General features: G+C 60.2%; 1 protein-coding gene across 2 annotated transcripts; it reads left to right on the top strand.

Annotated features, from left to right (window-relative positions):
- The first annotated feature begins 75 nt into the window (after nt 1–75).
- TUBB3 (tubulin beta 3 class III) lies at nt 76–15923 on the top strand. 2 transcript variants are annotated; one of them, XM_068528369.1, is made up of 6 exons: nt 76–4555; nt 6147–6151; nt 7553–7680; nt 13055–13163; nt 13702–13812; nt 14510–15923. In XM_068528369.1, the coding sequence occupies exons 1-6, from the start codon at nt 3606–3608 to the stop codon at nt 15583–15585; spliced, it is 2379 nt and encodes a 792-aa protein (XP_068384470.1). In that variant the 5' UTR covers nt 76–3605; the 3' UTR covers nt 15586–15923. The 2 variants fall into 2 exon arrangements, with proteins under 2 accessions (XP_068384470.1, XP_068384469.1); XM_068528368.1 differs by lacking the exons at nt 76–4555; nt 6147–6151; nt 13055–13163 and having other exon boundaries at nt 7568–7680.
- The last annotated feature ends 5218 nt before the right edge of the window (nt 15924–21141 follow it).

Below are 21141 nucleotides of genomic sequence, written 5' to 3'. Positions count from 1 at the left end.
GCTGCGGTCGGCGCCCCCAGATCCGCACACCCCGCAAGGCTCCCCAAGAGTGTGGCCCGCGGCCACTCACGGCCGAGCCCCAGCCCCGGGCAGGCCCTCCCCGCCGCTGCCCTGCCGGCCTGGGGCATCGCAGAGCCAGACTCCACGCTCGCTTCCGGGAGCGCCGTCAGTGGGGAGGCCGAGAGGTGTGCTTTGGAAAGGACGCTCGTCTTGGCAGCTCTGGGGGGTGTACGTGGCAGAGACTGGGGGGCACTTGGTCCAGGGGTGAACGGACAGCGGGCTGGGGAGGGTGAAGGGATGGGACCTGGTGCTCTTGAGTGACAGCTCAGAACCACACGGGCTGCCTGTGACTAAGGATCCTGTTTGGTTCTGGAAGGATCCAGGCCACCAAGGTTGTGAGCCCCACATGCTACTCTGTACACTGGGCACCCTCCCAGCCCTGACCTCTACCCACAGAGGCTGCCCGTGTGCTCCAGGGTGTGATTGGGGCCCCAGGCTGGTCAGTGTGGCAGGAAGCGTGACCCAGCCATCTCTCGTCAGCATGCACCCAAGTCCTGGTCCGTTGGCCCATCTTCCAGGAAGTCTGTGGCATCCTGATCGTGATGTGGGCTCACCTACTGCAGAGGCCTGTGAGGTCATCCTTCCAGCTGTTCCCAAGTCGGGGGTGCCTCTGTGCCTTGAACACCCGTGGCAAGGACAGGGCCCTGCAGATGTGGTTACCCCTCCCACCATCCACAGCCAGCTCAGAGACTGAGCCTGCCCTAGAACCACATGGTCCCCACCAGGGTAGCCTGTGATGAACTTCAGCAAGTAAGACAGTCTGCTGGGCGTCTTCTGGGAAGGGGTTTGATCTCTGAAAATGACAGGCAAGCAAGGAGAGCTTGGCACCCTACCTCTTCCAACCTTAAATACATTTAGGTGAGGATGTGATGTGTGGAGCTACAGCAGCCATCTTGCAACCAGGAATCAAACTTTAAAATGAAGAGCCAGTGTCCTGGGGATAGTGAAGCAGAGGCTGGGCCCAGGAAGTGATGAAACTGCTCACCACCCCCAGGCCTGCTGCCCACCCAGTGCTCAGTCATGCTGCTCCGTCTAATGGGGGTGAGAAGACAGCCAGGGCCCTCACATCTAGGCACCTACTGTAAAGGCTCAACTGACCACTCAGGCCTTGCGCTGCTCATGGATTGCTGATGGGTTGTGCTCTTTCCCATCAGGTCACACTCCACCTCAGGTCTTCAGCATGGGCACCAAAGGGTGGGCACAAAAGCCCCTCCTTTCCCCAAGTTAAAGGAAACTGGACAACCCTGGAACCCAGAACCTATGACCCAGCTCTGGGCCAGGTCTTCCTGAGATCTCTCCTTGGTGAGGGGAGGGGGCAGGGGGGCTGGCTGCACTCCCCGTGGCTGCCGTCGGGGGACCCCCATAAAGGAAGGCCTCCTCGGCATGGCTGTGGCTAGACAGGGCTGCCCCTTGGCTCTGCAGGCAGCAGCTCGTCGGGCTCCAGCTCCCATGAGCTCCCTTACATGCTGAGCCTTTGTGTGCTGCGGGCCTGACCCTGTTCTGGTGCTGGGGACCCAGCACTGAGACAGTTGCTGCCCTCACAGCCTCGTGAGTGGTCGGCACATGGTCTCATGTGGTATGTCCTCTGAGGGGGTGGCCGTACCCCCCACCGCCTGTCTGGCCAGTCCTCACTTGCTTTCTTCCGGGGGCACTAGAGATCAAGCGGGTAGGACTGGCCGCAGGGTTAGCTGTGGTTTCACGTGGACGTTTCCCAGGCCTGTGACCAATCGCAGCTCAGCTGTACCTGCTGTCCCCCTCCCTCGGGGTGAGAACCAGACAGGGAGTCTCGAGGCCTCCCCAGGAAGAGGGCTGTGGTCTCATGGCAAAGGCCCCGCAGTTCTCCTGGCCTTTGAAGTCTCAGGCTGGGGGCGCTGGGTCTGGGGAGGCACGGCAGTCTCAAAGGCCTCATTGATGGAGCCGTGATGACACGTAAGCTAGAGGCAGGACACTGCTCGCCCGGCGGCCAGGGAGTCCTGGGACTCACGGGGCAGAGACGCCGGGGTTCAGGGCAGCGGGGCCAGCACCGCCCCCACCGTGACTCTGCCTCGTGGTCCTGCCCTGGGACCCTTTGTTCCCTTTGGGGTTCTCCACCAGGAGGTGGGGCGCCCTGGTTCCTGCGGAGCCCAGGCAAGGCCCTTCCTTCCACCCTCCTGTACGTGGCGGGTGGGGGCTCGTGCATGGCCAGAAACAGGCGAACAGGTCCACCAGGGTGTAAAACGGTTTGGCGGAATCTACCAGAGCTGAAGGTGTGCCTCTGACCATGCGGTCCCACCCGTGTGTCACCCAGCAGCAGTGTCTGTGACGGACGGGGGCCACCCAAACGCCCACGCGGCCTGCGCGTTAACGACCGACCGCTGCGTGCGGCCGCGAGGGTGTCTCAGTGCTGAGTGAGGAAGGGTCCAGAGTCCACACGTATCAGGCTCCAAAACAGGCAAAGGTAACCGATGGGTGGGGCCGGGAGGACACCCCAGAGGGTCTGGTGCAGTCAGTGTTTGATTGACTGACTGACTGGGTGCTGCTTTCCCGGCTGTATTTGGATGAGGTGTGCACCAACCTGCATGTTTATGATTCGTGTACTCTCATGTACGACGCGCTTCAATAAATAGCACCAGCGGAGGCAAAGGGGGAAAGGGCCGTGTGAGTCGTCAAGGGCAGGGAAGGGAGCTGACGCTGGTGAGCAGGTGCGCCCTCCCCCGTCTGGTGGGGGGCACAGGACGGACCCAAACGGGAACATCACAGCCCAGCGCCTTCAGAGCACCAGACCCTCGGCCCGCCTGACTTCCCCAACCCGTGAGGGGCCGGCCCCGCGGTCCACGCCCACCCCGCCCTCAGAGGAGGCTTTTGTCGTCGGCACCGGGCCCTCTTTAGTGACAGAGTGCTGGCTCGGCTGGGGGTCCTTGGGGCAGGGCCGCCTTCAGTCAGCATTTAACGTGGGGCAGGCGGGGTGCGTGCGTGTGTGTGTGTGTGTGTGTGTGTGTGTGTGTGTGTGTGCAAGTCTCAGAGGCAGGTCCGGAGCGGAACTCCCGTGCCCGCGACACCTGGAGGGGAGGTGGGCTGAGCACGGGCGCGGCTGGCCAGACTGCCTGCAGTGGTCTGAGCGCCAAGCAGCCGGGACAGGCCCGGGTGCCAGCTGCGCCATCTAGCGGCAGCCCTCACGCTGCAGCCGGGCACACGCCCGTCACGGTGCCGCCCTCAGGAGGAGGGGCTCTGCGGATGACTTTAAAGATGCTGAGGAAGGCAGGAGGTCTCGTAGGACCGGAGGTAGCAAGAGGCCTAGAAATGTCCGGATCTGGGCGACCGCACCTCCAGGGAAGAGGGGAGGTGCACTGAGGACCAGGAGAGGGACACTGAGCCCATAGGGCCGGCAACTGGGAGCTTGGGGTCCTGGCTGGGAAGTGACTGGACTCTGGTGGAGAGGCCTGGGGCCGCGCCTGGGCCGACATTTGTCCAGCCCCGGAGGACGGAGTGTGAGGGGCCTCCCGGTGGAGCCATGAGTTGAGCGGGACCCTGAGAGCAAGGACCTCTTCCTGCTCCCTGGCAGGACGATGCCAGTGCTCGGCCCCCAGAGGCAGCTGCTGGGTTCCCTCAACTCCACGTCTCCAGCCACCCCCCGCCTCGGGCTGGCCACCAACCAGACGGGGCCCCAGTGCCTGGAGGTGTCCGTTCCCGAAGGGCTGTTCCTCAGCTTGGGGCTGGTGAGTCTCGTGGAGAACGTGCTGGTGGTGGCCGCCATCATCAAGAACCGCAACCTGCACTCGCCCATGTACTACTTCATCTGCTGCCTGGCCGTGTCCGACCTGCTTGTGAGCGTCAGCAACGTGCTGGAGACGGCCGTCATGCTGCTGCTGGAGGCCGGCGCCGTGGCCCCTCGGGCTGCCGTGGTGCAGCAGCTGGACGACGTCATTGATGTGCTCATCTGCAGCTCCATGGTGTCCAGCCTCTGCTTCCTGGGCGCCATCGCCGTGGACCGCTACATCTCCATCTTCTACGCCCTGCGGTACCACAGCCTCGTGACGCTGCCCAGGGCGTGGCGGGCCATCGCGGCCATCTGGGTGGCCAGCGTCCTCGCCAGCACCCTCTTCATCGCCTACTACAACCACGCGGCAGTCCTGCTGTGTCTCGTAAGTTTCTTTGTAGCCATGCTGGCGCTCATGGCGGTGCTGTACGTCCACATGCTGGCCTGGGCATGCCAGCACGCCCGGGGCATTGCCCGGCTCCACAAGAGGCAGCACTCCACCCAGCAGGGCTTCGGCCTCAAGGGCGCGGCCACCCTCACCATCCTGCTGGGCACCTTCTTCCTCTTCTGGGGCCCCTTCTTCCTCCACCTCTCGCTCATCGTCCTCTGCCCTCAACACCCCACCTGTGGCTGCGTCTTCAAGAACTTCAACCTCTTCCTCACCCTCATCATCTGCAACGCCATCGTGGACCCTCTCATCTACGCCTTCCGCAGCCAGGAGCTCCGGAAGACGCTCCAAGAGGTGCTGCAGGGCTCCTGGTGAGCTGCTGGGCAGAGGGAGGGGGTGCTGTTGTGCGGCCCAAGCCCTGGGTGGCCGGGGCAGTCCCTTGGCAGAGAGGACGGGCTAGGCCACCTCTGAAGGTGTGGACGCACAGACCCTCTGGGGCCCGAGAGAGGAATGGCACGAAGCTCCAGGAGGAGCTGTCGGGGATGGAGGAGGCTGGGGAGACGGCGGGGCACTGCCCACGTCTCTAGAGTCCCCCCTCATCCAGAGACCCGCCGCACCCACTCTGGGGACTGCCTCCCCGCCACCCCGCCCACTGGGATGTGCAGCGTGGTGGCAAAAGCTGTCGGCAGTGCTGCTCCAAGGACTTCGTGACCAGCAAGGAGGAAGGCGTGGAGCAAGGTGGGAGGGCGGGGCTCCTCTCTTCTAAGGCTCAGTGGTGACCGGAGAGCCAGGGCTCAGCCCATCTGTCGACACCGCACGCCCCCGGCAGACAGTGCCGGCCAACACCTGCTCTGGGTGAAGCAGGGGCCATCGGCCTGAATCGGGGACCAGTACCCAGGCTCCTGGGGCCAGGAAGCAGTCTAGTAATAAATTCTATGTTTGGTGCAGCCTCCTTGCCATCTGTCTTGCCTCCTTCCAGAAGCTGCTTGAAGCTTGAGGTGGAGGAATGGGGGCGGGGCTGAAGAGGGGAAGGAAGGAAGGAAGTCTCAGGAACTGGCCAGAAACCGTGGCTGGCCTGCCCAGGTGAGGAAACCACAGCCCCACCTGGGGGAGAGGGTGGAGGACCTGACCACACCCACTCGATCCTGTGTCTTTGCTTTCTCTCTGGGGTGCAAACCCCAGCCCAGAGCAACTGGCGGAAGGGCAGCAGCTGCCCTGCCCCCAGTCACCACCATGGTGACAAGACCCCCAACACTGTCCAGGCGCCCTCAACTGCAGCACAAGCAGGACCACAGTAACCCATGTGTGACCCTGGCCAGAACGTGGCCCTCTCTCGGCCCAGTCCCGCAGCCCCTCGTCCATATCCCTGCCTCGTCCAGCGGCAGGGTGGCCCGGAGGCTGGGGTCTGCTCTCTTCCAAGTACTGCCCTTCTGGGAGGAGGGTCAGGGCTCCACCAGCCCTGGGGAGTGTGAGGCAAGGCTGCCCAGAATGGGGTGAGGCTGTCCAGGGGCTGCAGGGGTGTCCAAGCCCCAGGGGAGTGGGCCTCTGGGGTGGACCGTGCTGCCTGATGCTGGGAGCCCTTGGGCCCTCCCTCTGCTGCGACCCTGGGCTGAGTTCCCACCCGGTTCCTCCACAGACACAGCATACATTCGACCCCCTTCCTGGTATAGGCTCAGTGGAGGAACAGTGATGGTACCAGCCAAATCCAAGGCAGGTCTAGTAATGCCTGCAGCCCCTGCCGCCCCCTGGCCAGCCACCCGAGCCCTGTCCCGGCCAGTTCCTGCCCGCCCACCACTGGCAGCTCCAGCCCTGACTGCTGACCTCGGAGCTGGGAGCTGGTTCCCAGCAGGGCCGGCTTTTGCTGGGAGACAGGATGATGAGTCAGCCTCGAGCCGGGCACCAGAGCCCTCTGGGGATGGAGGGGGAGCTGGCTTGGCCCGATGCCATCCTGCAGGGCGGCAGGGCGGGTGATGGGTCCTGGTCAACAGGATGCAAAGCTTCTTCCTTTGCTCAACAGGGAGGCGCAGCCAGCTCCAGGGAAGAGCCAAACGCTCACCAGGACCCCCTGAACGGGGACAGGGAGGGGCCCCAGGCGGCTGGAAGCCAACCACAGAAAGCCACATCATGGACGTGTTGTGAGGGAGGGCGTCTCTCGAGAACAAAAGGCCCATTTCTAGACTTGCCAAGCTGGGGAAGCTGCAAGAGGAGAGAGAGAGGGTCGCGCACACAGCCACACCACACAAGCAGTGTGAACGCACGGACAGGAACAGGTCCGCACGCTGTGGCCGAGACCCCTCCTGAGGATTTTGTTACTGAAATATCAGGAGGACTTTATGACAGGCGGCTTCACTATAACGTCTGACCCCAGCAGACCGCTAGGCCAGTGGGTCGTCCAGCCTCTGAACTGCGTGCCCACTTCACCGCCTCCCTTCTCTCCCTTATGCGCACACCATCTCCCTACGTAGCTCCCCCAGCCCACCGAATTTCCTTGGCCTCACTTGGACCAAGACTCCAGGGGTACAGGTGACATCAGGGAGAGTGAGTCAGACAGAAACCACTGCCCCACCCCCCCGTCAGTTCTGTGCCTGGCTTGTTTGTGGCCTTATGACAATTCCTGACACCGACGTCCACTGAGCAGCAGCTACATGCCAGGTGCTGTGCCTGGCAGGGGTACAAAGCAGCCCCACCTGCTAGGTCCATTTGGAATCTCATGGCAGCCCCCTGGGGAAGAAGGGGCAGGTGGCATCCCCCAGTGCAGAGAAGAACAGTAAAACTGAGATGCCATAGCAACCCACCGCCACCCTCCTGCACTCACAGCCCTTCTGACTCAGACGTTTGGGATCCCTGCTCCATGATTTCTTTCTTCTGTTGAGAAGTCGGTGCCTGCTGCAGCCTTTTCCTGGCCACCCCGCCATTAGGGGACCCGGCAAAGCTCAGAGTACCTGGTCTGCCCCTTCGCGACACAAGACAGGGAGCTGGGAGGCGTCCATGTTGGCCTTTCGGGGTGGGAGATGGGGTTGGTCCCTACACAGGTGTGGACAAGAAAAGACCCTCCTCGCAAAGCCCAGGGGTGAGGCTGCCGCTGGGGTGGGATAGAGACGGCAGCCGGGGCTGGGGCCGAGGGCCAAGGGGGCTTCTATTGTCCTCCCCGGAGCTCGCCAGCCCCTCCTTTCGGGTGCGCGGCCCCCAGACCCCTGGGGCGGCGGGAGGAGGCGCTGCAGCGCGCGGTGGAGCGGGGATGCGCGGTGCTGATGCTGCAGCCCTGCCGCATTCTGCGGCGGCGTCCCCGGATTGGCCGCGCGCGATGACGCCAGGCCGGGCGCGGCGGGCGGGGCCCAGCCTATAAGAGCGGGCGGCGGGGGCGGCAGATCCTCCGCAGCCAGCCCCGGCCCCAGCGCGTCCGCCTGCGTCCCGCAGCCGCCCGCCACACGCACCGAGCATGAGGGAGATCGTGCACATCCAGGCCGGCCAGTGCGGCAACCAGATCGGGGCCAAGGTGAGGCCGCGCGCCGCCCCCCTGCGCCGGGCCCCGCACCCGGCGCGCATCCCGGGTCCCCCCCGCCTACCCCTCGAGCCGGTCCCCGGGGGGAGGGAAGCAGGGAGGCGGTGCGCGCAGAGCCGCACCCCGAGCCTCACTCGCCACTGCGAAGCCTAGAAGAGAAGGATGGGCTGGCCCTCGCTGCGGGCTGCCGGGACGCCGGGTCGTCCCCTCTGCCATTCCCACCCCCGCCTTTCCTCTGCCCCTACCGGGCTTACCTCGGGCCTGCGGGAGCACAGCGCAGGTCAGCCTCTACGCTCCATCCACCCGCCGCTGCAGGTGCGGGGTGGGGCGGGGGGGCTCTGGCTGGGCGTGGCCCTCTTCTCTGGGGTCACAATGCAGCCTCGGGCGAGATGGGTGGGGTGGGCAGGTTTGGGTGGGGCCCCCCGCGAAGCCGTAATGATCCCCCCCACCCCGGCACGCCAGTGACTTGGTACCCTCCAAGCGTCCAGAGCCGCCCGCGTGCCCCCGCCTAGCTGTGACCACCCTCAGCTTCCTGGCCCCACCCTTTTCCTTTGTTGGGGGAGGCATTGGGCCCGGACTCGGGATGACCTTGGTCGAGGACTGGACTCTCCCTCAGCGTAGCCCTGCCTGGGCAACCTGTCGCCCCTCGCCACAGGGTTGGATCAAACCCACGTAGGGACCGCGAGTCTCGGGGTCGGACGTGGGAACAAAGCCGGGGTGGGCGGGTGGGGTCGAGAGCTACTTCACCACTAGGCCCCTCCCCTCCATTGTTAGCCCACCTCACAGATGTTGGAACTGAGGCGGGAAGGGGATGGCGTCATCCCCAGCCGAACCCAGGAGGCAGGTGTCCCATCCCTAAGTCCAGGGTAGCTGTCCCTTGCCCAAGGTCACACAGCAAGTGGAGACAGAGCCTCTCCACCCTCCGGCTCTCAGTCTCTGCAGATGCCCAGCGCAGGGCTCAGGCTGGGTGGGTGCGGCCTGCTGCCCCCTGTGCTCTCCTCAGAACAATATGGGGGGGGGGGGCGGGTTGCTTTGTCAGCACCAAGGCCAGGGACCCAGCGAGGGATGGTGTCTAGCTGGTTCCCCAAGGAGGCAGTGGGAGGAGACAGGTCCTGGAGGGGAAGGGGCCAGGAAAGGCTTCCTCTGGAGGCTGTTGCCATGGAAACCGGGCAAGAACAAAAAGCTAATTACAACAGGGCTGGGGCAGCCACGTGGCTGAGATGTAAATTGCAACTTGGGCTCTAGGGTGGAGGCGCCTCACATGGGGGGGAGGGCATAGTGGGGAGACACCCTAATCACCGAGGAGACAGCTGTGCCTGCCAGAGGAAGGGGCTGGGGGAGGGGAGGCCTGAGGGACCAAGGCCTCAAATTAAATCAGGGCTCTGGGGGCTGTCACTGACAGCTGCCCTGGACGGGCAGAAGGGGCCATGGGCTCATTAATGTGGTCACAGGGGCCAGGCCTGCCCTGAGCATCTGCTCCTCCGATAGTCAGGGGTCACTGAAGGGAAGCAGGGCAGCCTGAGTCCCACCATGAGCCTGTGGGAGTGGTGATCCTGTCACGGGGCTTCCTTCTATGGCTGGACCGGCACGGATCAGGCAAGGGCATGTTCATGCCCAGCTGCAGCCCCAGGGGTGGGGGGCAGGGCAGAGGCAGCGGCCCGAGTGCTGGACAGTGGCCTCCGCAGAGATTTTTCCTGCTTCAAGTGCAGTGGCCCTTGGGTTTGCTCATTACTTTTTATTCATTTTGGCTTAATTTCCTTAACTCTTGTTTGTTTTTAAAACTAATATCTGATCCTTTTTAACAATGCAAAAGAGAGAGTGGTGGATTTGGGGGGAGGGGGATCGTTTCTTCCTTTTCAACCGCTGCCCTTTGCAGTGACCAATGGAAGCAGTCTAGTGGTTTCCTTCCGGCCTCCCTGCCCTGGAAAATCTCCAGAACCAAACTGGACGCGCTCACAGCGTGTGTGGGGATTTGCCTGCCCCGGCGCCCAGCACCTGCCCTGTGGACAGGCAGGCGTTCCTTGGCCATTTTTGTTTCCAGCTTCCGTACTGGTTGTGGCCTCCTGGTGGAGGGATAGCAAACTTTTTTCGCCCATCACCAGCAGTAGCTGACTGGGGTGGGCAAGAGGGGCTGCTTCCCCTGCTTGGGGGCGGGCCGCCCACTTGGGGGAGGGCCTGGCTGCGGGTGGGGATGGGAGTGGAAGTTATGGAGGGAGGTCAGGGCGATCGGGGCCAAGAGAGAGCACGGCTCTCGTGAGAGGTGACATGACAGCATTTATGACTCGTGACAATGACCACTACGTGTTGGGCGCTGCACCTCTCGAGGCTGCGGTGGGATTGGGTGTCGCCCTTCCCCCAAGGATAAAAAAAACGCCTGGGAGGGACAGGGCAGGAGTTTGAATCTAGGCCTGTGTGGACACATCAGGATGGGCAGGGAGCCCCCAGCTCCCACAGTGGGGCGAAGAGTCTGGGAACCCCACCCTCCTCCCCTAGGGGGGCAGGGCCGTCCTGGAGCCTTTGTCTGCGCCCAGCCTCTCGGCCGCTGGGCGGGGCCTCGGAAGGGCGGGCCCTGGCCCTGACAGCCAATGGGAAGAGGAATTTCTGGTTTCCGCACCACCACCTCCCCCCCCCCCCCCCGCCCCTCCCAGTTGGGTCCTGTCGGTGCTCGCTGTGCACGGGCCGGGGAGGGGCATGGGGTCCTAGAGGGGCTTAACGGCCCCCAGTCGGCCAGCCCTCCCTCCCGGGAGCCACTGCACCCCTCTTGCCTTGGGCTCCTGCGCGCGCCCCGCCACCTCCCCCGCCCACGAGCGTAGGCGCCGGAAAGGTCAGCACCACGGACAGCGCCGCGCCGCACGCCCCCAGCTCGAGACAAAACCGTGGGGTCTGAAATAGGAGCCCTGGCCTGGACCCTGGGGTCCACGCGCCATCTGGCAGTTTTCTCATCTGTAGTGATGATCATAATTATTCTTTAATTTATAAAATAGTATTTTGTTATTTATTAAATGTTATATGATCTGTATATATAATATATTCTACTAAGTTTTTATTATTTTAAATTACAATTCGTATTTGTTTTAACTACAAAAGCTATTATTAACATATTCTCCTTCTAAAAAGTTGAAACATTGCAGATAAGGCTAAAGTGCCCATGTGAGCACCTCACCCCTCTCGGTCCCTCTCTTCAGGCAGGACAAGTATTTTCCACCATTCTAGTCCATCTTCTGGGCATATGCACCTATGTATAAAAAATATAGCATCTGCTGCGAGATTTTTGCTTTTACTCTGTATATCACTGCAATGTGCCTTTTCCCCTAAGGGTGTGCCTTGGAGATCTGCTCATACAAGTGATGATCTTTTATTGCAACACAATATTCCAAAGTATATTGATTTTATTTTATTTATCAGTGAATATGACTTTACAAATTTAAATAACATCTAAGGCCTTTTAATTTGGTGAGGCCAACATTTGCTGACTGCTTTTATGTGTCAGGCCTTGAGTTGACCACTTGAAGTGGGTATCATATTATGTCCACTTTACAGATGAGAAAATGGAGGTCCTGAGAGGTGGAGTCACTGGCACACACTGGCCAGTGCTGGAGTCTGCACTCACTCTGGTCTGCTGCCTCCTGGAAGCCTATGCATTCCATAGCGGGGTCCAGAGAACTTTCCATAGATGTGTTGGTGGCTCGGTGGCTGAGTCACTCTCTGCCCCTCCCGCACTTGCCATCTCAAGCTCATCCCTTCTCTACAGGGGCTGTGGGTGTCTCTGAAGCCAGAGGTCTGGGGTGTTCCAGGGCTGTGGGGGCCAAGGCCCCCGGCTCACACTCTCCTGAGGAGGGCTTGGGGAACCAAGCAGTGGGAGGAAGCTCTGATCAGGCCCTGAATGCCTCAGTGACACCTCTAATTACAGCGTTAATACACACTTAATGCAGAAAAAAAGAAGAAAACTTATCAATGACAAAAACACACAAAGGAGGAAGAAGTCCAGCCCCCACCCTTGCTGAGAGCTGACCTCTGATAATAGTCTCTCTGGGTGAAATGCCAAGATTCTTCTGTTCATACTTTTCAGGTTTTAAGATTTTTTAAATTTTTAACTAATCTTTTTTGGTTTTTTTTTTTTTTTGAGAAGTTAACGTGCACATGACAAAAATTCCCAAAGAACCAAATGGTGTGCAGTGTCAAAGCCTCTCCCCCCACCCAGGACCACTCTCAGGCACGGCTGCCAGGAGCAGATTTTTGAATGTCTGTCAGAGACATCTATATATAGATGCGCACGTGAAAACTGATTTCTAACTGCTTTTCTCACTGAGCAGTCCTTTCCCCAGCACATGACCCATATGTAGAGGCCCTTTGCTTCTTGGGGCTTTCACACCCATTCTTCTGAGTCACCCCAACCCTGAGGGGCAAACGGGAGGGGCACTGGTCAGTCACACGGTGTGTGACCACGATCTCCAGCCTGCATGGGCAGCTGTGCTCTGAGACAGCCTGGAAGTGCCCCTGGGGCGAGCACAGAGCACTGTGCAGCCTTCCCTTCACCCAGGGCGGGTGTCTTTGCGTGCTAATAATCCCACACGGCACTCACCATTCACAGGCTCTGTGCAGAGTAACTTGCTTTATTCTCACAACAACCTGGCCCACTGAACGGGTGAGGCCACGGAGGCACAGAGAATCTGCAGGACCTGCCCAAGGTCACGCAGCTGGGAAGGGGTGGTCCTGCCCTGCCCCAGTCCTGAGAGAAGCGCGGTAGGTTCCTGCCCAGGGCGAGCAGGGCAGGAGGCCGGGGGCAGAGTGAGCCCTTGAAGCTGGGGCTGTGCCGTCTCAGCTTGGCCAGGCTGGGTAACCCCAGGCAAGTGAGTCCCCACTCAGGCCCCTGTGGTTCCTGTTGGCTGAGGCTGCTGATGGGCTGGACGCTGCCAGGCCCTGTCACTGGACATCTTTGCCTCGACACTGAGGGGCACGCATATCCTGGACCCTGTCTCCAGCACTTACCTTCTCTGTGCTTCAGCTTTCTCATCTGAAAGGAGAGAGTTAAAAAAGAAACACCCCAAGAGGGTGTTTATTACTCATGGAGAAGTGGACTGCCCAAGGCCCCTGGTCACCAAGTGCAGAGCCGGGTCTGGGGGCCCGGGTCTGTGTCAGTTGAGCCCTGAACCACCCTGAAAGCTCTGGTCTCCATGGACATGCATATTTATTATGACAATTTTCTTACAGACGACAGAGCTAGGGGCTCTTTTTCAAAGTCACTCAAAGGCCTAGTGCAGGCTTTGGGACCAAGCCCCTAATTTTGTACCGGGGCTTCAAGGCTACGGGAGGGAAGGGGCCTGGTGGGGGTCACGACCACCTACTGACCCCTCCGTTCCCCCTGCAGTTCTGGGAGGTCATCAGCGACGAGCACGGGATAGACCCCAGTGGCAATTATGTAGGGGATTCGGACCTGCAGCTGGAGCGCATCAGCGTCTACTACAACGAGGCCTCTTGTGAGCCCCCATCCTGGACCGAGGGGTGGGGTGGGGGGACCTTGACTGCTGGGGCCCAGCATCGCTGCCCTCCTTTCGGTTGGCTGGCAGGTGCAACCAGAGACTCACAGAATAAAGACAAGGGACCCTAATAACCCTAGCGAGAGTCAAATGTGTTTAATGGCCATGAGACACACGCACAGTCCGGTGGAATGGCCAGGGCTGGGCAGGGTCCCAAAGGCCCCTTCAGGAGGCCCATGGGAGGGTCCAGAGCAGGGGTTACCTGGAGAGGTCGAGCAGGGGCTACTCAGCAACTGGTGCGAAATGGTGTCTTTAGTGAACTGGCAAAATATTAACCTGCCCACGTAGACATGGGATTTGGTCCTGGCTGTCCGGATGTCAACCAGGACTCCCTTTTCACACATGGCTCCTGCCTCTCTGACCCCAGAGTCTGAGCTCTTAGGGTGAGAGCACGAGGCTGGCAGTCCGGGGCAGGACTTAGGGGGCAGGAGGGGCGCCTAGCTTCTGTGACCCACGTAACCCACCCCTCTGCCCTCAGCTCACAAGTATGTGCCTCGGGCCATCCTGGTGGACCTGGAGCCTGGAACCATGGACAGCGTCCGGTCTGGGGCCTTCGGGCACCTCTTCAGGCCTGACAACTTCATCTTCGGTAAGTTTCCCCTGCCCCAGCCTCTCCTGGTGGACCCCACTGCCGGCAAACCCAGATCAACAGAAACAAGGGCAGAGTCACCCCTGCCTGTGACCCTGCAGAGCAGATCTGATCTCCCCAATTTGCAGCTTGGGACAGAGTCCCAGAGAAAGGGTTCTGTGCAAGGAACAGACACCACTTGTGATTTCAAGCAGAACGATGTGTGAAACAGAGGCTTGAGCTCACAGGATCCTTAGAGAGATGGGGGGCGGGGGTCGGGGCGGGGGGCAGAAGCAGAGCCTCCAGAGGACACCAGCTCACGAGCACGCAACGCAGCTGTCCTCACACCCGTGACTCTGGCGGCAGGGCCCTGGGTGCTCACACAGTGACAGGAGGAAGGCCACACCCTGCTTCCACCCCCCAGCGCTCAGCACCCCAACTGATGGGCATGACCCTCCTCCCGACCCCGGGCTGCAAGGGATTCTGGGGGTTGCAGTTTACCCTTCCAGCACAGCCGGCCAGAGCGTGGGTGGGCTGGAGGGGAGGGCTGATCGACTCCCCACATGGTGTGGCTTGTGCTAAGAGCCAGGGAGGGGGTGAGAAGGTGCGGGCAACCCCACTTCATGGAGGGTAAACAGGCACAGGGCTGTGTCCGTGGTTGCCCTCAGGCAGGCTCTGGAGGTCTGACCCCGTCCGTGTCCCCCTGCCCCCGTCCCAGGTCAGAGCGGGGCCGGCAACAACTGGGCCAAGGGCCACTACACGGAGGGTGCCGAGCTGGTGGACTCGGTCCTGGATGTGGTGCGGAAGGAGTGTGAGAATTGCGACTGCCTGCAGGGCTTCCAGCTGACCCACTCGCTGGGGGGCGGCACGGGCTCGGGCATGGGCACGCTGCTCATCAGCAAGGTCCGCGAGGAGTACCCCGACCGCATCATGAACACCTTCAGCGTGGTGCCCTCGCCCAAGGTGTCGGACACGGTGGTGGAGCCCTACAACGCCACGCTGTCCATCCACCAGCTGGTGGAGAACACGGACGAGACGTACTGCATCGACAACGAGGCGCTGTACGACATCTGCTTCCGCACCCTCAAGCTGGCCACGCCCACCTACGGGGACCTCAACCACCTGGTGTCGGCCACCATGAGCGGGGTCACCACCTCCCTGCGCTTCCCCGGCCAGCTCAACGCCGACCTGCGCAAGCTGGCCGTGAACATGGTGCCCTTCCCGCGCCTGCACTTCTTCATGCCCGGCTTCGCCCCGCTCACCGCCCGCGGCAGCCAGCAGTACCGCGCGCTGACGGTGCCCGAGCTCACGCAGCAGATGTTTGATGCCAAGAACATGATGGCGGCCTGCGACCCCCGCCACGGGCGCTACCTGACCGTGGCCACCGTCTTCCGGGGGCGCATGTCCATGAAGGAGGTGGACGAGCAGATGCTGGCCATCCAGAGCAAGAACAGCAGCTACTTTGTGGAGTGGATCCCCAACAACGTGAAGGTGGCCGTGTGCGACATCCCGCCCCGCGGGCTCAAGATGTCCTCCACTTTCATCGGCAACAGCACGGCCATCCAGGAGCTGTTCAAGCGCATCTCGGAGCAGTTCACGGCCATGTTCCGCCGCAAGGCCTTCCTGCACTGGTACACGGGCGAGGGCATGGACGAGATGGAGTTCACCGAGGCCGAGAGCAACATGAACGACCTGGTGTCCGAGTACCAGCAGTACCAGGACGCCACGGCCGAGGAGGAGGGGGAGATATATGAAGATGATGAGGAGGAATCCGAGGCCCAGGGCCCCAAGTGAAGCAGCTGAAGGGGTGGGACGTGGCCGCGGCCGGGACCGAGAGGTCTGTCCCCTGAGCCATGTAGCCCCTGACACACCCCTGCCCTTTACCCCACCAGGCCCGGTCATGTCACCCTAGGGCTCCCAAGTGTGTGTCCTTTAGTATTTACAGCATCCCCGCCCTGTGTGAGTCTTCTCAGCTGTCTTCCGCCATAGGTCAAATCCATTTTGTGTGGCCCGTTTGTCTCTCTGCTTTATTATCAGCTCCAGGCCTGATGTTTTATGGTTTGTTTTGTTTTTTTTACTGGTTTGTGTTTATATTTTGGGGGGATACTTAATAAATTTATTGCTGTCAGATACCCGTGCCTGGTGCTGGAGATTGCTTCTTATTCTGGAAAGTTGGGGCCAGAGGGGCGAGGAGGGGCAGACAGGGAGGCCCGGCGGCGGGGGCAGAACAGAGCGTCATTGTCTCCCAGTGGGGGCTGAGACGGGCCTGTGCTTGGAAACTGCAGCTGTCCCAAGGTGCAGCCCCTGGCAGGGGAGCTCCTGGCGGTGGCGCTGGAGAAGGTGGCCATGGCTGCAGGAAGTCCAGGCGTGCTCTCAGGCGACCCGGGACCAGCCCCAGTCCCCTCCAGGGTGACTCGTGCTGCAGACTTTTCCTCTGGCTTATCCGGGTGCTAGACGTTAGAGGCAGGCAGCCGAGACCCAAAGGGGAGTGAGGACCTTGAGGACTCCCCCGGGAAATGTGGTGTGCTGGAGGGCAGGGGCTTGAGCCCTGGGGAAGGGCGGGTCGGGTCAGCGAGGTGTGGGCACGGCACCCGGCGCAGCCGGGCTGGGAGCGAAGTTCTGGCCCACGCGCCCCCTGGCGGTCGTTTCTTGTGGCCGCAGGGCGTCCAAGGTCCCGCTGGAAGGGGAAACCTGGCCGCCCCCTCCTCATATAGGGAGAGAAGTGGAATCCCAGAGGCGCTGCCTGCCCGGGGCCCAGGTGAGCCCGTGCAGAGCTGGACGGGCCCAGACCCTCTGCCCTCGGCCTCCGCACACCCCACCCCTCGAAGCCAGGGTCTCATCAAGCCCAGCTCCCCCGGGACACCCCTGCACCCCACCCTTCTGGGTGGATACCTGGGCAGAGAGAGGCCGAAGGGGCTGATCTGGACCAGGGAATGGAAGCCCCGAGAGGGCCGGCATCCAGGGCTCTGGCAGGAGCGGATGCTTCCGGGCGCCTGCTCCGGGCCAGGCCAGCTCCAAGCCCGTCGCCCGGCTGACCCTGAAGAGCTTGCTCGCCCACCTCACACGCAAGGCGGCCAGGCTACAGTGAGTGTGACTGCTGTGTGTGTGTGTCTGAGCCCCGCACTGGGCCCTCCTCTCTGGGTGGTGAAGGCCCCGACTCCACGCCCACGGCAGCTTCACAGGGCTGCGGCCTCCGTGCGCTGCGGGGTGGGGTGTCCACAGCTCAGGTTCTCAAGGGGCTCAGGGACCCCCAGAGACTGGAGCCCCCCGCCAGGTGCTGACAAAGGTGCTCCCGGTAGCCAGGTGCTCAGGCTGGGTGCCCCGGCCCACGGTCTTCCCAGGCTCTCTCCTGAGGGGTGGAAACCTGTGCCTTCTTTAACCTTTACAGTGAGGCCACCAGGTTTCCAGGCAGGAAACGAGGCTCAGAGAAGTGAGTGTCTGCCCGTTGGCAGGTGGCACGGCTGGGGGTCCGGCCCAGGCTCTGTACCTCTCCACTCTGCTTAAAGTGGCCACAGATCCACTTCCCTCCTGAGCACCTGCACCTGTGAGAACTTCGTCCTGGCTCGGGTCACTGAGATGAAGCTGGCCTCCTTGGGCCACCCTGCCTTCTCCGCCTAGAGAGCAACCCCGCTCTAGCGCTCACAATGGCCTAGGACGCCTCTGTTGCTCCCCGGGGTTCCTCTCCTGCGGGGGGTGCTTGGCACCTCCCTCCTCTCCTGCTGGGTTCCTTGCCCCCGTCCCTTGAGCCTCCGGCTCCCTTTCTTATGAGGGGCCATTTAGTTCTCTCCTGTTTTCCTCAGTCCTAGCCTCACTCCTTACCCTACATCGCAGACGTTGTGGAGCAGAGACAAGCCAGCCCTGGGCTCTGCGTGCATTCCTGACCCGCAGCGTCCCTGAGCGAGCTGAATGGCTGTGCTTTACGTCACTGCATTTCAGCGTGGTTCGCTGTGCGCCTGGAAACAGGAGCACACGTGGAAAGTGTCTGGAACAGCACGTGGCCCGTAACAAAAGCCCTAAGTGTCAGCTCTCACATGCCTGTTATTAGTGGTGAGGCGAGATTATTTGCAGGGATGCTTGGACAGGAGCGGGCAGGGGCAGCCCGCTCAGGGGCTACTGAGTCTCACCTGAACTTCCCAGAAGGGCTCTGATTGGCCCAGTGCCATCCAGTATTGACACCACTATTGGATGGCCTTTGGGGCCACCTACCTCATTGGCTGCTTTGCCTTCAGGTCCGTCTGTCCCTTTCAGCCTGGGTGATGGGCCAGGGGCATCCAGACCTGGGCACACTCCCGGCCCTGGCCCTGCGCCCTCAGCCTGGCATGCGGGCTGCTCAGGCGCCAGGAGATGGCCTCACCCCCAGGGACAGGGCTGCCAAAGCAAATACAGGATGCCCAGTGACATTGGAATTTCAGACGAAGAACAAATAACATTCCACTTGGGGACATGTTTATACTAAGCAATTATTCCTCAGTTACAAAATCTGGTAATCTGAGACTGGGGTCCCCGCAGCCCCACAGCTGGGCCTGTTCTGGGGGCAGGCAGCCCTGAGCTCTTCATCCACTAGGTCACACGTCCCGGCAAACTTGTGAGGCAGATGCTTCAGAGGAAGAGGCCAAGGCCTGGAGACAGGCAAAGCTGCCCAAGACCCCGGCCTCCAGCAGCAGGGACACAACTTGAACGGAGGATGCTGGAGCCGATCATCATGGTTCCCACCACCCCTGGGGGACAACGACAGCTTGAGAAGGGGGGCAGTGAGTGTGGAATGGAGATGACCGTCATCTCTGCCCCTCTCCACGTGGCAGGGCACTTCCCCTCTCTAGGGCACCTTCCCCAGCTGCAAAGAACACGTCCGCTCATATTTTAGGAGTTGGAATTCCATATAGATCCAATTGAAAGAAAAGACGTAGGCTCTTAAAATTCTTTGAAAACGACTTGCTTAGATAATAATAAATGAGTGGGTACACATACGAGTGCAATAAAGCTCAGCATGTCAAGGCCACCAGATGCAGGGGCTGCTGCCAGCACAAGGGTGGGGTGTGGCGTGTGCGGTCCTCCCCAAGAGAGGATGGGCCAGGGCACCAGGGGTTTGGAGGAAGGATGGAGCCAAGCAAAACTGAAGGGAATCAAGTCACCGTGGGCTGGGTGTGACGACATCCACCTCAGACCAGGACTTCGAAGCTGACTAGGGTCCCATTTCCTTGGTAACTACAGAGTTCAAGTATTAGTAGACGTGGGACATTGGTGTGGATGCTTCCGTATGTTTTTCTGTCTTCTTCTCTGAGGGTTTTAGAGGAGGACTGTATTCTCATCCAGCAGGAACCGTTTATAAGGTCAGCTGAGAGTCTCCCCGGGATTCTCCTCCACTTTCCAGCGCCTGTCATACACCTAACATTCCTTCCAGCAGCCCTGGGGAATACAACGGCATGATTGTCAGAGGAAAACTAGAGAACAAAGATGAACATGGTTGTGCTAACGCTGGAATCGAGCCAGCATGTCCCAGATCAGTGGCTGCCTGGGGATAGAGGTGGGGACAGGGAGGGGGGATGGCAAGGGGGCAGGAGGAAGCCTTTGAGGAGGAGGATGGACAGGCTTACCATCTTAATGATCGTCATAGTTTCTCAGGTGCATGCAACTGTCAAAACTGACCAGATGGTGCACTTAAACATGAAGCTTGCCGTATGTCAATCACACCTCCATAAAGCTGTTAAGAAAAAAGAAACTTCCAACAGCTGTCATCTCACCGCAAATCAAAGGCAGTGTGTTTACAGGGACCCGCAGCCCCTCGCCTCTCCCGTTCCCCTCCTCGCCCTTCGCCGTTCACCAGACTCCGGCCGCAGGAGCCTGCTCTCTGTTCCCCTGGCACACAGCCTCTTCTGGCGCCTGGGGGCCTTCGCAGGTGCAGCTCCTGAGCGCTCTGTCCCAGCTGTCCTGCGGTTCTCTCCTTCTTACCCTCTTGGTCTGGAGCATGATATCCTCCTCCCAGACCTTGTTTGCCACCTTGTCATCCTGTTTATTTTCTTACTGTGCTTCACATCTCTTACTGATTTGCACCTTTGCTTATTGTCTGTCTGGCTCCTTGAGGTCTGGGGCCGTGTCTGTTTTCTCCCCGCTCTGTCACAGGGGGAGTGGGCCCCTTGCCAGGTGGAACATTCTTCCTCTGAGGGCCAGTCTCACTCAGGACTGGCCCTTCCTCAGTCCCTGTAAGTAAGCACCTACGTGTCTAGGTACTGTTCTAGGCCCCAGAGAGTGAAGAAAGCAAACAAAACCCTTGCCTACAGCCTTTATTTAGTGTCTGGTGCGGGGAGGGGGGTGGGGACAGACAAAAATCAAGTGAAAATGTACAAGACAGGACATCAGACAGTGACACGAGTTATGGAGAGAAACCCAGCAGGGTCCCCTGGAGAGCAGTAATTATACTGGTTCCCACAGACACAGACGTCTCCAACACTCGCCCCCATCTCCACTGAGCAGCCCCTAGTCTCACTGTGCCTCAGTTTCATCCTCTGTGAAATGGGGTAGAATTGCAGTGCTTCCCTCCCTCAACAGTTGTGAACATGGGTGGAAGGAAGCACGACCATCTGCTGCTTGCACAGTGATTCCCTCTTCCTTTTTTCTCCCTCAACCACTGGGGTTTCAAAGAAAATTAGGGGACTTCCCTGGTGGCGCAGTGGTTAAGAATCCACCTGCCAATGCAGGGGACACGGATTCGAGCCCTGGTCCGGGAGGATCCCACATGCCGCGGAGCAACTAAGCCCATGTGCCACAACTACTGAGCCTGCGCTCTAGAGCCCGCGAGCCACAACTACTGAGCCCACGTGCCACAACTACTGGAGGCCGCACGCCTAGAGCCCGTGCTCCACAACAAGAGAAGCCACCACAATGAGAAGCCCGCGCACCGCAACGAAGAGTAGCCCCCGCTCACCACAACTAGAGAAAAGACCGCGCACAGCAACGAAGACCCAACGCAGCCAAAAATAAATAAATTAAAAAAAAAAAAAAGAGAATTAAATACCAACGTTTAAAAGAGTGTTTGGTTTCGACTTAAACCAGGACTTTTGTGATTATGGAAAATCTAGGCAATGCTGTCCCCTGCCTATACCATTGTCGATGGAAAATCAATCAGTCGATCTAAGGAAGAAATGGAAAATTTTATTCGAGCCAAATTTGAGGATTACAACCCAGGAAAACCATCTCAGTAAAGCTCCAAGGACTGTTCTGCCATTAGAAGTCAAGTCACAGTTATACAGGTTTTTTAAGACAGAGGGCTGGACATCAAATGACATATTATTGACAGTTTAAACAATCTAGATCTAAGCTCATCCTGGCCCCTTACAAGATCAGGAAGGAACC

Source organism: Eschrichtius robustus, chromosome 19 (genome assembly GCF_028021215.1).
Source record: "Eschrichtius robustus isolate mEscRob2 chromosome 19, mEscRob2.pri, whole genome shotgun sequence".
Classification (NCBI taxonomy): domain Eukaryota; kingdom Metazoa; phylum Chordata; class Mammalia; order Artiodactyla; family Eschrichtiidae; genus Eschrichtius; species Eschrichtius robustus.
This window is presented reverse-complemented; position numbering and strand designations above follow the sequence as displayed.